The sequence below is a fragment of the Sturnira hondurensis genome, unplaced genomic scaffold (assembly GCF_014824575.4).
Source record: "Sturnira hondurensis isolate 20B ecotype Veracruz unplaced genomic scaffold, ASM1482457v3 Scaffold0019216, whole genome shotgun sequence".
Taxonomy (NCBI): Eukaryota; Metazoa; Chordata; class Mammalia; order Chiroptera; family Phyllostomidae; genus Sturnira; species Sturnira hondurensis.
The window spans coordinates 1,034,173-1,051,304 of NW_028091847.1; the positions used below are offsets into that span (position 1 = coordinate 1,034,173).

Here is a 17,132-nt window from a genome sequence, read left to right on the forward strand (position 1 = left end):
TGCCTACCTTTTGAAGGGGCCTTGCTTTTCGAGGTAGCACTGGCGGGGTGACATGATGAGGGACACCAAGGGATGAAGCAGACCTACGGCCATTGAATTCGTTTTCTTCCATTTTCTCAGAACCTTGGGCATTTTCTGAGAGGAGACTGTGTGCTGGTGACTTGAAAAGGTCGGGGCTCCTCCCCGCTGGCTCAGCAAAGGGAACGTCCGAGGACCCACACTGTTCTGGCCTGCAATGTGCGCAGGGGTCATAAGGGTCAGCCTGACAACAGCCCCAGGGGCCGGCCTGGCCCTTGTCCGGCTCAGAGCTTCTCCAGCAATCTGCTGCCATGGCGGTGGAGATGAGGTCAGGGCTAGAGCCGGGCATCTGTCTTTGAGCATGGTTGCTGAGGGGGCTCCGCAGGGCTGCCGCGGGGCCAAAATACCTCAGGTTGTTGGCGCAGGTTGCGATGTCCTGTCCGTGCGTATTGAGCCTGGGGTGGTGGCTCTGAGAAGTTGCAGGAGGGGGTTGCTGGTATTGCTGCTGCAGAGCAGGGAGTTGGGACTGAGCTTGGTGTAGATGAGTGGGGTGGGGTGAGTTTTCCTGGGCTGGCTGGTTTTTCAAGATTGCTGCGAAGTCATTATGGCTGCCCCTGCTATTCCCTCGGCGGTGGCGTGGTTTGCTCCGGTATCGGCTCTTGCTGCTTGAGGTGGACGTTTTGGGGCTTCCAGACAGAGGGGATGCAATGGGAGCCACCTCCATGCTGGGGATACCTTCAGACCTCAACAGATCTGGCCTGTGCAAACAGACAGGTTAGTTTTAAACATGCAAAAACATATTAAAGTTTGGGGAACTATATCACAAGCCTTAAAATACACACACCATTTCAGTCTGTGGTCATATACAGGGATTCATCCAATAAAGATAATGGATGTCCACAAAAATCTATGTTTGAAGATACTGTGTTGCTCAGAATAGCAGGAATTTAAACAACCTAGAAGTCCACTGATAGAAGATTCCCTTTACACCTTCTGGATTTCATCCTGTGCCTCATTGGCTGAGGTACCGAATCCCCTCGAAATTCTAATTCTGCCCTACAGGTTTCTTGATCTCTTCCTCATAGTATCAACTCTCAGCTTGGTGCCAGTAAGCCAGCGAGGTCAGAAGTCTGTCTGATGACGGAACTGGATTCAAGACATCACAAAGGAAAGAGTTCGGGGTAGACATAGTCTTACTGAGGGCTGGGACTACGTCACGTTCACCTTTGTATGTGAAGAACACTAACAGGGGGTCTTGATCATGCTCGGGACTCAGAGTTTCAGGGACAGGGAGACACAGGGGTGGGGCCAGAGGACAGGAAAACAGGAGAGAGCCCAGGCGGGGAGCAGAGCCAGCAAGAGAAGGTCTCAGGAGGTATGACCCTGTACCATCCTGTTCCTAAATCACAGGTGGCAGACACAAGGCCTGTGGGCCAAATCCGGCCTTCCACCTTGTTTTATCCGGCCGGGCACCTTGTTTCTACCCAGGGGCAGCGCCAAGCTCTCACTTAACTGTTATGGAGTGGTTACATTCATACAGTCCTAACATTACAGTCAGCCCTTTGAAGGCAACCGCAAGACTGATGTGGCCCCTGGTGAAAATGAGTTTGACACCCCTGCTCTAGGCAGTATACAAACCACTTGTTTCCCACTACACTATATCCATTTTACAGAGAAAGGTGTCAAAGAATCAGAGAGGTTGGTTGTCTTGTGTTCACCACAAAGCAAGTAAAGGGCAGAACTCATAAACTGACTCTAAGTCTTAAGACACCAAGGAGCAGTTCTTTCCCCATTCCAAGCTTCTCTTATGCGAAGATGCTTCTCTTAGAGTATCTTGCTGGCCTACACTCAGCTGTGATGCGTTTGGCAGGCCTGTAACTGGACTCTCTTCTTTCCAGGGCTTAAGCAAACACACACTGCAGTGTAGGCGGGGATGGCGGACAGTTTCTCTCCTCTGATCTCCCCAGAGGGCACTGGAATTCTGATGTAGGGGCATTTTTTTCCCTTTACCTTAATTTAACTAGGAGAGAGTCAACTGTCCATTATTGGAGAGGAATGGGGCTCTTGCAGAACTTGTAATGATTGGAAGAGCATTTAAGGTTACACAGTGCTTCAGATCTGTGGTGGAGAATCCGAGTTGGCAGTGGGCTGAAGTAGGTTACACATGGATTTCCCACTGAGCAGGTGGTCAGCACCCCTAATCTCCATGTTGTTCAAGGGAGGGGCAACTATGTAGGAAAATGTGTTATAATAAAAAAAGACTATTAAAAACCCCCACTTCTTGAGCCTGTATAAGGTGATTTCATATACTGTCTTATTTAAACCTCACACGAGGCCCATGCAAGAGTGGAATGAGGGGAACCATGTATATAGGTCACTGTCAAAGTCCTGGCTTTGGCGCTCGCTTCGGCAGCATGTACACTGAAGTCGGAACAGTCGGAGATGAGCACGGCTCCTGCACAAGGATGTCATGCAACTTCGCGAAGCAGAAAGGAAACAAAAAAACAAACAAAAAGCCTCTACAGTCTCTGCTTTCATTTTCAGTGGTAGATTTATAGGCACATTATTAAGAAGAGCTAAATGAATAAATAAAAGTGGCTCATGCACGGACCAATGTTGCATGAATCAAGAATTATAAGTAACCCAATTCTGTGCATTAGGGGTTAAAAAAAGAAAAAGGAATCTCGTGTGCTATACTTGTACCATTTTACTCATGGGGTGAAAAGAGGACAAGTGACAGGACCCGAAACACACAGCTCATCGCCGGCAGAGCCAGGACTTAAACCCAGGTCTGCTGGCTCCTGGTTTATTTCTCTTCTCACTATTTCATGCTAAGGTACTAAATGTCTATGCCTTAGACAGTAAAACAGGGATTTCTAGGGTCCACGACACACTTTCTCTCACCTTCCCACTTTGTTTTACCCAGAGGCAAGTGTGCTCATGACCAGATAGAGAGGCCACACCCACTGTCATCTGATTGGCTATTTTCAGGGGGAATTTTTCCCATTTATGGAAGTATCGGGTCAGCACAAGCGTCTCACCGTTTGGTCTGCATCCCCGGTTTGTGAGGCACGCCTTTCCTTTTCATGAGCTTCTCCATGGCATTGGGGTGGATTATTGGACGGACAGGGTGCCGTTTGTAGGTCCCAGGATACTTCTTTTCCACTGCTTGCTCACGTCTGCGGAATGAGAGGAACAGGCCATCTCAGTCACCACATTCAGAAAAGATGGGCAGACTGTTTCACAGGCTGATTCCACCCACAGACTCTGGCCACACTTACCAGACACTGGCTATTTGAATAACAAGGCTGCCATCCAGGTTAAAAAGGGGAAAAAAAGATACTAAATTGAAACTAACATAACCGTATTTTCCCCTGAAGCTCACAGATGCACTCAGAGACCGACTCCCCTTCCGCAACACACCACATGAGCGGCGTGGGAGTCCTACTTAATTCAGTAGCTGCTGTTTCGGCCAAGTCCCTGCAATTTTCTTGCCATTCTCAGGAATACCTTAAACCACTTGCAGAAGCCACCTCACTTCCCCAGGGGGGATTAGCCCCCACGCATCTACATCAAGCTGTTCATGAAATGAGGACTCTTTCTCTGAGCCATTCAGCAGGGTGAAGCTGCAAGTATCTCTCAAGTGATGTTCCCCGAGAACCAGCTCCGTGGCAACTCCTCCCCAGGGGCAGGGACGCGTGGGGGGCACATCCCCGGAGGCATGTTGGGTGAATGAATAAAACATCCGCAAGTTCTGGGCAGCAGCGACATGCCGGCGCGGAGACTACATCGACACGGGCAGACGGTGGTCTGGATACGCACCTGATGAGCTCCTTCTCCCGCATTTCCAGCTGCAGCAGGATGGCGCTCAGCTCCATGTATAAATTATTAGCCCGCTCAAGTTTTCTCTCGTAGTGTTCGCGGATATCCAAAGCATGCCTGGCAAAGAAAACACAGGATCGGTGAAATCGACTGAAGTCAGCAGCTCTAAGGAAATGAGAACCGGATGGCTTATCTCAAAAGCATTTGCCCGAGGGCTCTCTAGGTGAAAGGCTCCCTGGTCCATGCAAGGACTAAGCCAAGCTGGAGTGGGAGATGGAAAGTTTAAGCTTTTCATCTGGTTTATCCTACAAGGCCATATCCAGCCATACAGAACAGCCAGGAGGGTCACAGATAAAATGTGACTACGAATGGAGTATAATTTGTAGCCTTTGCGTGGTGTTGGCAATGCCTTAAGAAGAACACAGGACAACTCACTGTTAATGGAAATATGTGGTTAGAGCTGACGCCACAATCACTCCGTTATCCTTACGCACGGCACGGGTCCTGTGTGATTATAGGGCTTATCTATGGACACGTCTGTATCCCTTAAAAGATCGAAAGCATCTCGAGACCAGGGACTACATCTTATCAATATCTGGCCATCTGTGTCACCTTGAACAGGGGCCAAATGAACAAACAGCATTGCACCGGAAATCTCTGTTGCAGAGATATAATAAAGGAGGATAACGGAGTTGGGGGGAGAGGGTAAGACAGTAATAAAAAAGAGGGCTAAATCTCAGGGTAAATTTTAAAGAGAACAACAATGAACGGCACAGTGAAAGGGGTGTGGGAAGTGAGCCGGTGATTCAGCTCCGGCTAACCTCTGAGGACCTGGGCAGGAGGAGCGGTGGGGGAGAGGTCAGCTGACCTGAGCTCTTCTCTGCGCCTTCTAATCAGTTCTTCATCTAATCGGTGTATGCAAGTCCCTTCACTTTTGATCTTCTCAAAGTGTTTCTTTACTTCTTCTCTCCATTCAGCCTGAGTGAGCACAAATCAGACTTCGTTAATAATCTAGGACTTTCAATCCCTGATATAGCCACAGGATCATGTACGAGACTTTTTTTCTTCTGCATACTTCTTCTGAAGAAATTTCTAGAATAGATATTCAATTAATACTACTCGATAGCAAAATATCTTATGAAGATGTATCTGCACACCCCATTTTCTGTATTTGGTCCAACATGGGATGCTGCCTCTTTTCCAGTTTCCTTGCAGTACAGGCTACCAGAAACATCACGGCCAGCACACCAGCTACCACCTCTGGAAGTCAGGCTGGTGTCTGAGAACGCCTGGCTCTGATACCCATGTGGTACAAGTACGTGCCAGTGAGAATATCTTTACAACTGATTCCTCTTAGGTTTTGTATATGAAAATATCTTGAAGAAATATTTGGAGTAGAAGACCCCAAGCAATATGTATAGCAGGTGATGGAAATAAAAATACAGGGAATTATTCGTGGGTTTGGGAATGAGGGAATGGACACAAAGAGAGAAGAAGGAGGAGGAAGACAAGTAGCACGGCTGAATAATTTAGAGGCTGACAAAATTCTCGGGACAGAAAAGATGTCTAATATGTGATTTAAGTTGTTCAAACTGTAAGGCTCTTCCGGTTTTCTAAAGCTTTAGTTAAGTCTCTTGACATTCACTCTGACTTTGGATGAGTGTCCTTGCTTTCTTAGAAATCAAGGATAGGTGCCGAACTGCATGTTTGGGTCAATGACAGGACATCAGTAAGGGGACAACCGCAGCATGGCAGGGACAGGGGCCAAGCATTTGAGGAAGGCAGAGCTGGTGTGGCCTTGAAATTTGAAATCTGTAGTAATTCACAGGAGTGTTATGACACTGGTCTTTCCACAGGGCATGGAATTTCAAGAAGAATTTTATCAAAATTTTAGGGGACAGGAAAACATCTGCAGGAAGGTAGTCCATATAGGTAGTCCCTAGAAAAAAGCTAAAGGATATATTTCCTCAAATTACGTACCGACTACCATCTCAGGGAGCTAATGAGATTAATGTAATTAACCCAGCAAAGGCTAGATCTGTCATTAAATGTTTCTAATTGTACGATCTTTCTCTGAGCTATTCTATTACATTTAGATTCCTGTTGAAAATGATCTCTCTAGATCATTGAAGAAGTTACTCTTAGGTAATTGTGAAATTACAGAAGGTTTCTCTCCAAATTTGCCATTTCTAATTTATTTTACTTTTTTAAAAAAAGTTTTATTTGCTTTTAGAGATAGGGGGAGGGAGGGAGAAAGAAAGGGAGAGAAACATACACGTGCCTCTCTCACACCCCCAACTGGGGACCTGGCCTACAAGCCAGGCATGTGCTCTGACTGGGAATAGAACTGGGGACCTTTTGGTTTATGGGTGGGCACTCAATCCACTGAGCCACACCAGCCAGGGCCATTTCTCATTTATTTCTGTAGGGGAAATTGTAATTATTTAGAAAGTGATTATCCTGCTTATCCATTTTCACATATATATCTGTTGACTGACCATTGGAGAAACATTTCTGTCATCAGCTGACTTCCGGGCACCAGCCCTGCCACACAGCGAGTCAGAAGGCAGAGATCTGGGGTGTGGTGCCCATTGTTGAGTCTGCAACAGGGTCTGAGCCTTTGAGCCCCAGGCAATGCTGTTCTTTCAGTCGTTAGATCAAAGTCATGAAGGAGGAAGAGTATTGAGCTTCAAGAGGTTAAAGACTGACACTCAAGAGTTGTTAGACCAAGCCCTGGCTGGTTTAGCTCAGTGGATTGAGCACAAGCCTGTGAACCAGAGGATAGTGGTTCGATTCCCAGTCAGGGCACATGCCTGGGTTGCAGGCCAGTTCCTTGCAGGCCAACTCCCAGCAGGGGGCGCACGAAAGGCAACCATACATTGATGTTTCTCTCCCTCTCTCCTTCCCCTCTAAAGATAAATAAATAAAATCTTTAGGGAAAAAAAAAGAGTTTTAGACCAAAAAAAAAAGGTAAGCAGGAAGGTCAAATTTGGGTCTTAAAGTGTCCTCTTTTGCACAAAGAAACTCTGGATTTCAGGGCAATATTTAAAGGAATCAGGAAAAGGAATAACTCCCTCTGGTGGTGAGAAATCAAATATCAGGGATTTTTTTTTTTAATTCTGGGGGAAATAAACCTCCTAATATTTAGCTTACCGGTTTGGGAAACTCAGAGAGAGCCTTCTGATGATTGAAACCTATTAAGAAAATGAATTTCCAAAAAGAAGTTCCCTCCTGTGAAGAGGGAACAGGATGTGTGGGAAAGCAGCAGGTACTGATTAATAATGTTTTCCCCAAAGGTATCGTGTTACTGGTAGATGTTAATTTTGGAGTTCCATCACATAGACTCTTTACGTAATAGGAGTCCCAAATGGCACTTAATCTGCAATTCAGACATGTGTGGGCATATCTGAAGCCAATCTGCTCAGAGACTGAAGAACCTCTGGGAGAACACAGTCACACAGGAAGGAGGAGTCCTGCATGAACTTGACCATCATCGGAGAGGAGAGGCATTTTCCATTGTTTCACTAAAATACCTGAAACACAGGGGTGTCAAACTCATTTTCACGGGGGGCTACGTCAGCCTCACAGTTGCCGTCAAAGGGCCAAATGTAATTTTAGGACTGTATAAATATAACTAACTACTCCCTAACAGTTAAGCGAGAGCTCAGCACTGCTGCTGGTGGAAACAAGGTGCCGGGCCAGATAAAACAAGGTGGAGGGCCACATTCGGCCCTTGGGCCTTGTGTTTGTCACACGTGCTGTAATGTGTTGCCATAAGCAGCGCTGCTCTGTTACTTTAATGAAGTGTAACTCAACGGGGAAAGGAAGAGTTCATCATGCCAACAGAACAACATGCAGCTTTGGAATCGAGTGAAGTCCAGAGCTTTGGTTACAGCAGGAAATGACGGCTCCCAGTGGGTGCCTTCAGGACAGGCAGCACCCAGTGGATGACATCTGGGGACTGCAGGCTTTTAGAAGACAGTGCCATTCAATAAAGTAACACCCAACAGATGCCAGGCGGGCGACTGCTGTGTCTAGCAGAGTCAGTGGAAAGCAGAGCAGATGTTGTTAATTTGAGGCTGAGACCCTACTGTTTATGGGGATTTCCCTCAAAATACATGTGGGGAGGGGAAGGAGGAAGTAGCGGTACTTTCACAAGGTACTTACATCCTGTGTAGGCAGGTAAGGGGAAAATCCAGTGAAACTTGAGTTACCACCACTAATGAGATCCTCTTTAAGTCCCAGGTAAGGACTTAGGTTTTTGTCTTCTCCAGCCTTCCAGTTATTCAGTCAGTAGAATTGAAGCTCTAGTACCCAAACCTCGCTTCCTTTTTCTCCCATATTATAGGTGTCAAAATAAGCCCTGGCTGGTGTAGCTCAGTGGATTGAGCATGGGCTGTGAACCAAAGGGTCGCATGTTTAATTCCCAGTGAGGGCACATGCCTGGGTTTAGGGCCAGGTCCCCAGTAGGGGCTGTGCAAGAGGCAACCACACATTGATGTTTCTCTCCCTCTCTTTCTTCCTCCCTTCCCCTCTCTCTAAAGATAAATAAGTAAAATTAAGAAATATATATAGGTGTTGAAGTGAAGTTGAATTAACAGAAGAATGGATAAACAAAATGTGGGTATATGCCCTGGCTGGTGTAGCTCAGTGATTGAGTGCGGGCCTGCGAACCACACGATTGCGGTTCGATTCCCAGTCAGGGCACATGCCTGGGTTGCAGGCCAGTTCCCAGCAGGAGACTCATGAGAGGCAACCATACATTGATATCTCTCTCCTTCTCTCCTTCCCTTCTCTCTAAAGATAAATAAATAAATAAAATCTTAAAAAACAAACAAACAAAATGCAGGTATACTCATTCAACAGAATAGTGTTCAGTCATATGAAGTTCTGACATAGAGGCAGAAAGCAGAACAGATCACTAGGAACTGTGGGGAGGAGGGAATGAGAAGTTATTGCTTAATGGGGTGACAAAAAATTTTAAAATATAGTGTAGTTTCATAACATTGTGAATGTAATTAATGCTACTGTACTGTACACTTAAGATGGTTAAATGGCAAATTTTATATTATATATATTTTACTTAAAAAAAAAGAGTGAGTTCCAGCCTTGCTTGAGGAAAAAGCTCAGTTTTGGGGACTAAGTAGCAGTAAATCATAGATTTGGGGTCAGAAAAGATTGATGTTATAAGCCCGACTCTCGATTGGCACAGAGTCCTGTTTCCTGTCTCCCAGGCAAGTGCCCAGCCTCTGCCGGAGCACCTACCTGCTCATGACCAGGTTCTCCCGAGGCAGCACAGTCCACCCCTACAGTGAGCTTAGTGCCTGCAACTGCCCCGAATTTCTGGGTGGTCAGAGGCACTCAAAAGAGAACTAGAATTCTGGAAAGTTACATAACCCACCTAGCAGCTGGGGTCTGTGACCAAGCTAAAATGGTTCCTATTTCCTTTTCTGCTTGGTCCCTCCATCCCCAAATAAAAAAGGACTGATGGACATGGACAACAGTGTGGTGATTGCTGAGGGGTGGGAGGCGGCAAGAGGAGTATAAGAGGACTTAAATGGAAATGGAAAAAAACATAATAAAGATAAAAAAATGAAATGGTTTCTAAAGACTTGTATTAAATGTAATTGAATATCAGGAGCGATAATTGCCTACTTGGAGAACTGGGTTACTGTCTAAGAGGGAAGCAAGAGCTTTGGCAGAATCTCACACTGTACCGAAATTGGTTGCTTTGTTCACCTGTGCTATATATGCTGCATCTTTACACATGTGCTGTTGGTGAGAGACAGATGCATGAAGCTTTTCTCTGAGGCTGGGCTTGGGCAGCCCTCCTGACTGACAGTTTTGGTGGGAGGTGGAGGCCAGTGTCCAGCAAACATTGATTGATAACTGATGCTGAGAAGATTTTTGTCGGCAGCAGGAGGAGGTGAGAGGCCTCAGGTGTACGACTCAGCTATAGCAAAGCTAAACCATGTGCTAAATGACCAGTTCTTTTCCCCCTGGGTGGCATAAAGTCAAACCACAATGATTAGGAGTTATTCCCTAGCTGTATCTTATACATCTCAGGAGTTCGCCAGAAAAATCACCTAGAATGTTAACAACCCAGAGGAGGCTCAAAAATTTTCTAAAAATTTATCTACTTTTAGAGAGAGGGGAGGGGAGAGAGAAACATCAGTGTGTGGTTGCCTGTCATGCACCCCATACTGGGGACCTGGCCTGTAACCCAGTCATATGTCCTGACTGGGATTGAACCAGTGACCCTTCAGTTCACAGGCTAGTGCTCAATCCACTGAGCCATACCAGCCAGAGCCAAAGGCAGCTTAATTTTTGTAGCTTTGTGGGAAGTTCTCTACAGTTTACAATACACTTGCATTTTTTTATTGCTTATGCCATTACAGTTGTCTCAATTTTCCCCCTTTGCCCTCCTCCACCCAGCACCCTCGACTCCCTCCAGGGACCCCCCTCCTAAGTTCACATTCGTGGGGTGTGCATATAGGTTCTTTGGCAACTCCGTTTCCTATACTTGCTCTTAACACCCCCCTGCCTATCCTGTAACTGCTAATTTGTACTTCTTAATCCCTTTACCTTTTCCCCCATTTCTCCAGACCCCCCTACACTGGTCACCATCCTAATGTTCTCTATATTTATGATTCTGTTTCTGTTCTGCTTATTTGATTATTTCATTTTTTAGATTCAGTTGTTGATAGTTATATGTTTACTGCATTTTAGTGTTCATAGTTTTGATCTTCTTCTTTTTCTTATATATCCTTTAACATCTCATATACTAATGATGATGAACTCCTTTAGCTTTACCTTGTCTGGGAAGCCCTTTGATTCTAAATGATACCTTTTTGGATAGAATGAGCTAGGTTGTAGGTTCTTGCTTTTCATCACTTTGAATACTTCTTGCCAGTATCTTTTTGCCTGCAAAGTTTCTTTTGTGAAATCAGCTGACAGTGTGATGGAAACTCCTTTGTAGATAATTATCTGTTTTTCTCTTGTTGCTTTTAAGATTCTGTCTTTCTTTTTTACCTTTGGCATTTTAATTATGATGTGTCTTGGTGTGATCCTCTTTGGGCCCAACTTATTTGGGACTCTCTCTGATTCCTGAACTTGCATGTCTATTTCTTTCACCAAATTAGGAAAGTTTTCTTTTATTGTTTTTTTCAAATAAATTTCCAATTTCTTGCTCTTTTTCTTCTCCTTCTGGCACTCTTATGATGCAAATGTTGGAATGTTTGAAGTTGTCCTTGAGGCTCCTTACATTATCCTCAATTTTTTGGATCCTTTTTTCTTCTTGCTGTACTGATTGGATGTCTTTTTCTTCCTTATATTCCAAGTCATTGATTTGATTCTTGGCTTAATCCACTTCACTGTTGATTCCCTAATTGTTCTTTCTTTCCTTCTTTTTAAAAAAGATTTTATTTATATATTTTTAGAGAGAGGGGGGAAGGGAAGGAGAAAGACAGGGAGAGAAACATCAATGTGTGGTTGCCTCTCCCACACCCCCACCTGGGTACCTGGCCTGCAAGCCAGGCACGTACCCTGATTGGGAATCGAACTGTGACCCTTCGGTTCTCAGGCCTGCACTCAATCTGCTGAGCCACAGCAGCCAGGGCTGTTCTTTATTTCAATTAGTATATTCTTCATTTCTGCCTGGGCCTTTTTTTATGCTGTTGAAGTATTCACTGAGTTCCTTGAATATCCTCATAACCAGTGTTTTAAATTCTGCATTTGATGGATTGATTATCTCCATTTTGTTTAGTTCTATTTATGGAGTTTTGATCTGTTCTTCCACTTGGGCCATGTTACTGTCTTATTTTGGCAGCCTCCCTGTGTTTGTTTCTGTGTATTAGCTAGAGCTGCTTTGACTCTGTGTCTTGGTAGTGTGGCCTAATGTAGCAGGGGCCAGTGGCACAGCCTCCCCATCTCCCAAGCTGTGTACTCTAGGTGTACCCTCCATGTGGACTGAGTACTCTCTTCTCATGTAGATGAGTCTTGATTGCTGCCAGCAGGTCAATGCAAGGGATTTATCCAGTAAAGACAGCTATAGGACTAACTCTGATCCCTGGCCAGCAACCACCTCCCTCCATGGCTTATGGAGGTAATTGAGTGATGCTCCAGTGTGGTCTGTAACTGTCTACCAGGGGTTCAGGCTCTGGAGTTTCCTGGGTGGTGCCGGGCAAGGTCAGCCTCCACTTGTGTTCTGACTGGGGCCTTTTGGCATAAATTATAAAGTGATCTGCAGACAGCTTCTAGTCCGGGCCTGGGGCTACTCAATAAGAGGTATGGGGGCTTGGCTCTGCTATTGCTTGTTTGAGTGGATTTAGGAATATCTGAAGCCTATTTCTATCCCAGCCCTTCATATGGAAAAGGACTGTTACCAGCTTGGGTAGGCCCGTGAGTTGGATGGGGTGGACCCTTCGGTAATAGGGTGGGGCTTACCATGGGAGCCAGGTTGATGGAGATTCGGATATGGTGCTGCAGCACTGTGACTCTATGTGGGGGAGAGCTCAGAAAAGCTATAATGGCTACTGTCTGCAGTTCTGTCTGTGAGGAGGCTGTCCCCCAACCGTTGCCCTGATGCCAGACACTTTAGTTCACCCCTGTATGCCACTGGTGTCCTTCAAGGTGCTGTCCTGGTGCTGGAGCCCAGAGGGAGTGAGTCTGAGTATGTCTGTGTGCAGTGAAAGGCTCTTTAAGAGAGAGGCCTGAGAATCCTGCAGTTTATTCCACAAACTCAACCCCCACTGGTTTTTATAGCCAGAAGTTTTGGGGACTTATCTTCCTGGCACTGAAACCCTGGGCTGGTTGGTCTGGTGTGGGGCTGGGATCTCTTGCCTCTGAGATACACCTCTGTTTTGTATCTGCCACAGGAGAGTTTGGGATCAGCTGGTTGCACATCTCTACCTCTCCGCCCCTCTGTCCCTTCGTCCCTGCTACCTGTCCGGATGAATGTGGTTTCTTTAATTTCTTTGTTGTCGGGCTTCCATACATCTTGATTTTCTTAGAGTTCTGAGTGATATTTGCTCTGCGATTTAGCTGTGGTCGTGCGAGGAGGCGAGTTGTGTTCACCTTCATCTCGACCGGAAGTTGCATTCACACTTGCATTTTTATTGTCTCACTTGATCCACAAGGAAGGAAAGATGTGATTATCTTCATTGTTTAGATGAGTAAGCTGAGGTTTAGAGAATTTCGTGTTATCCACGATCACAGGACAGGGGTTTGGACTCAAGATCTAATTCTAGTAACTATCGAAGATAGCAGATTTGGGGCTATTCAAGGAGGGGTAAAATTTTACTTTGGGAGAAAAATGTGGAAAACTTAATGATTATTAGAAGATGTCCAATGTACTAAGTGTTTCCCCTCTCTTTCTTCCCTTCTGCTCCCTTTCATATTCTTCCTCTGAAAGAACCTTTTCTGAGTTCAGTTTCAGTACTGCATGTGTTGATAAAAGTGAGTGTGAAGCCCTGGCTGGTGTAGCTCAGTGGGCTAAGTGCAGGTTATAAACCAAAGGGTTGCTGGTTCGATTCCCAGTCAGGGTACATGCCTGGGATGCAGGCCAGGTCCCCAGTGTGGGCCATGAGAGAAGCAACCACACACTGGGTCTCTCCAGTCTCTCCCTCCCTTTCTCCTTCCCTTCTCCTCTCTCTGAAAATAAATAAATATTTTTTTAAAAAAGGAATGTGTACAAGGAGGATACTGACCGTGTGTGCTTAGTTGCACTATATAGTGCTTCGTATGTGGTGGGGGCTCAGGACATGTGCTGGCTAAGAAGTGACACTCTGGGAGCACTCAAGTAAAATCTGCTTAGAACTTCAGTTTTCTAAGTATATATAGTTATACTATCTCAATAGCTGTGACTTAGTATGCTCATAAAAACTACCTTTCAAAATTGTGATATGTGTATTTCATTGTAAAGGAAGCAAAGCTGTGATTGCAGCCACATCCTATGGTTTGAAAGATTTCCTAGAGAGTACTCACTGTTATTCTCTCTGATGTCACAAAAGAACCTAGGTTTTTTTCTGAATACTAACAGAAGTTATTTGAGATTTCTTCTCTGGTACCATACCTACATGTATTTGAATAGTTAGGCAATAGTTTTAATAGCTCAAAGGGAGTTTTCTGAATGTATATCAAAGAACACAGGAAATGGTATGAAGTTAGCCCCCTACATCCTCTTATTTCCTCTAAGATCAAACACTTTACTACTTACATAGTAATTCCTCAGAAACACTAAAAACTATAAGGGCAAGTCTGACTAAATATCTAAAGACACAGCTGTGGGGAGAGATAAGGCTGTGGCTCACAGAAAGCACGCTGGAGCTTCGGGCGACACTGCTGATGTATCAGCAGTCTCTGATACATCATTCTCCAGACACTGCCAGAACCATGGGGCTTTGTAGATATTCCCAGTGTCGACGGGCAGAGCGTCTCAATGTTTATCAGATCCCTGTGAAGCCCGTTCTCTGAGCCTTGGGTCGAGACCGGCACTAAAGCATATTGGAGGACTTGTTTAACTTCCAGGATAATTCCCTCCCCAGTTCAGTCCTCTTCCCAACACAGACTTTCCTGGTAGGTAAACTCATCACCCACCACAGATGGGGGGCTATGTAAGGAGACTGAAACACCAATTGGTAATAAAATGTCTTCTCTGAGGATTAATCTTTAAAGTGACATGGGAAAATAATGTGGAGATGCAATTCATCTTAAAAAAATTCATTTAGAAGCACAGTAACATGAGTGAGACAAAGCTATGTGATGAGCAATTAGGTAATACTATTGTGAAATCTTGCAGGCACAAAGCTATAATTCAGGATCATCACATTTACTTCAAAAGCCATAGTTTCATCCCATTTACCTCCTTCTGCTGTTGCTGGGTCTGGCAGGAATATGGGCCTCACATACATCTATCTCCCACAGCTCCCAGTCCATATTGATGTTTGTGGGACCCACAACCTCTTTAAAATAATTTTGAAAAGGTTTTAATTTTATTCTCATTTGAAACAGAGGGGAAGGAAGAGAGAGAGAGAGAGAGAGAGAGAGAAACCAGTGATGGATGAGTGAGAGAAACATTGGCTGCTTCCCCACATACGCCCTGACTGGGAATCAAACCTTAAACCTAAGCATGTGCCCTGACCTGGAATCTAATCGGGGCCCTTCCAGTTAACAGAATGATACTCCAACCCACTGAGCCACACCAACCAGGACTGGACCACCAATCCTTATGACAATTCATAGTATTTTAATTTAACAGTCACCTCTTCTTTCTTTCTCTGCACCCAAGCTTACAATCTGCTATGGTAGATTGTCTCATAAAGAGGTGATGTCTGTTTCTCCATCTGGGTTGGCCAGGCCATGTGGAGGAGGACTGAGGTGCTCTAGCTACCAGCCAGGCAGACTTGTGAACGAGGCCATCTGGAACCTGACAGCCTCCCAGCTGACCTGGCGACTGACTGCAGACATGTGAGTGAGCCCAGAGCCAGCAGAAGAACCACTTTGCCTGAATTCCCAACTCACTAAATTGTGAGCTCAACAAAAGCTTATTGCTTTAAGCCATACGTTTTAGATTGGTTTGTCATGCAGTACAAGCTAACAGATACATTAAATAACATTTTAATCAGTACTACTGACATATAAAGTTAGAGAAAAAATTCTCTCTGGGCCTAATTCCATCATGGGCCCTTTCTGGTATTTAACTTCCCTACTCTGTACTTTAGTTTTTCTACTTCAAAGACTAATATTTTCATGAAGTTCAATAATAATTCTAATTCAAGTATGTGTACATTATAGTGTTTTCATATCTTCTTTTCCTCTCAACAGTTTCACCAGAACCCACATAAAGATCAGATTCTGATACATGTGCTTTTCAAATGAGATAATAGTGTATGTGCTCAAAAACTCCAAAATGTCATATGCATGAGATATCATAGTTATCGTTTCACAATGAAAGGAATTATATAATTGTTATAAGAATCAGAATTGCCCTCTTCTAAGAATTACCTTTTCTCAGAGAGAGTTCCCTGTCTGTCTGTTCAGCGGCACCTGGTAGAGAGTTTCCAGACTTACCTGAGACTTGAAGTAAGTTTCCTGTGGCGTGGCAAGGACATCTGCGGACGCGATGTCTAAATGCATGAGCGTCTGCCGAAACGAAGGTCGGTTGCGAGGTTTACTTTGCCTAAAAGTAAAAAGAGGCAGCTTGTGAATTTCAGAAGTTATATCCAGGAGGATAAAGATTTTATTCTACTTTATTTATTTTTTCATTGATTTTAAAGAGGGAAACATTACTTTGTTGTTCCACTTACTTATGTATTCATTGGTTGCTTTCTTGTGTGTTCCCTGACCTGGGATCAGAACCGCAACCTTAGTGTATAGGGATGATGCTCTAACCAACTGAGCTACCTGGCCAGGGCTTCATTCTACTTTGTGAAAAACATTTTTGACTCCATGTGTGGCTATAGCTCAGGCAGTGCTGATGAAATAAAAATCTCTAGGATCAGTGACCTGTTTGACAATAATCCCTTAGGACTGGTAAAGTAATAATAGCTATCATTTACTAAGGTCTACTATTTTGAGGAGTACTACATTCTTCATTTATAAATAATTCCAAGACTCCTTGTCTTTATGCTACCAGGTGATTCACTCCCAATACACATGGGAGACTTCTCTGCAGTTTTAGAGAAGTTTCGAATATAGTTTTGGGGAGGAAAGTAAAAGAGAATATTGGGAGAAATGCATTTCTTACCATGTTTGTTTCATAAGGATTTTGAATCCATCAGGGCAAGTGGAAGGAACCGGAAGGTGCAGACTGTTGCTCCCGACACCCCAAATGATGGCTGAAGAGTCTACATCTTTGTAGGGGATCTCTCCGGTCAGCAACTCCCACAGCACCACACCGAAGGACCTGCGGCGGTGCCGGGAACACCACAGAGGGCATTTCAGAATGACTGGTTTGTATTGTAGTTCTTTATTAATTTTTAATCAAATGTACCCAGTTTTAAAATTCTAATACTGCTATAAGAAAAACGGAAACAGCCAGGAAAACTCTAAAAAAGGAAGTCAATGACAGGTAACCAACAATACCTACTAAACATTAAGACATTTTATAAGGCTGCCGTAGTTAACGCTGGTGCATGGAGAGACAGCCAGACTAATGGAATGAAACAGAAATCCAGGAATAAAACAAATACACACAGGAACTGTGTCTTTGACAAAAGTGACATCTCAAACCAGTGGGGAGAAATTGATTATTCAATAAATGTTCTTGGGACAACTGAGCAGACAGTTAAATG

General features: G+C 44.6%; 1 protein-coding gene across 3 annotated transcripts in view; it reads right to left on the minus strand.

Annotated features, from left to right (window-relative positions):
- Positions 1–17,132, minus strand: part of MAP3K13 (mitogen-activated protein kinase kinase kinase 13) — a 125,785-nt gene that overhangs the window by 12,661 nt on the left and 95,992 nt on the right. For all 3 annotated transcript variants that reach the window (XM_037027635.1, XM_037027634.1, XM_037027636.1), the window contains exons 6-11: positions 16,586–16,744; positions 15,910–16,018; positions 4,709–4,818; positions 3,841–3,957; positions 3,060–3,197; positions 8–776 (exon numbers count right to left, since the gene is read on the minus strand). In XM_037027635.1, coding sequence (XP_036883530.1) covers positions 8–776; positions 3,060–3,197; positions 3,841–3,957; positions 4,709–4,818; positions 15,910–16,018; positions 16,586–16,744 — 1,402 coding nt within the window. The remainder of the gene's footprint in view (positions 1–7; positions 777–3,059; positions 3,198–3,840; positions 3,958–4,708; positions 4,819–15,909; positions 16,019–16,585; positions 16,745–17,132) is intronic.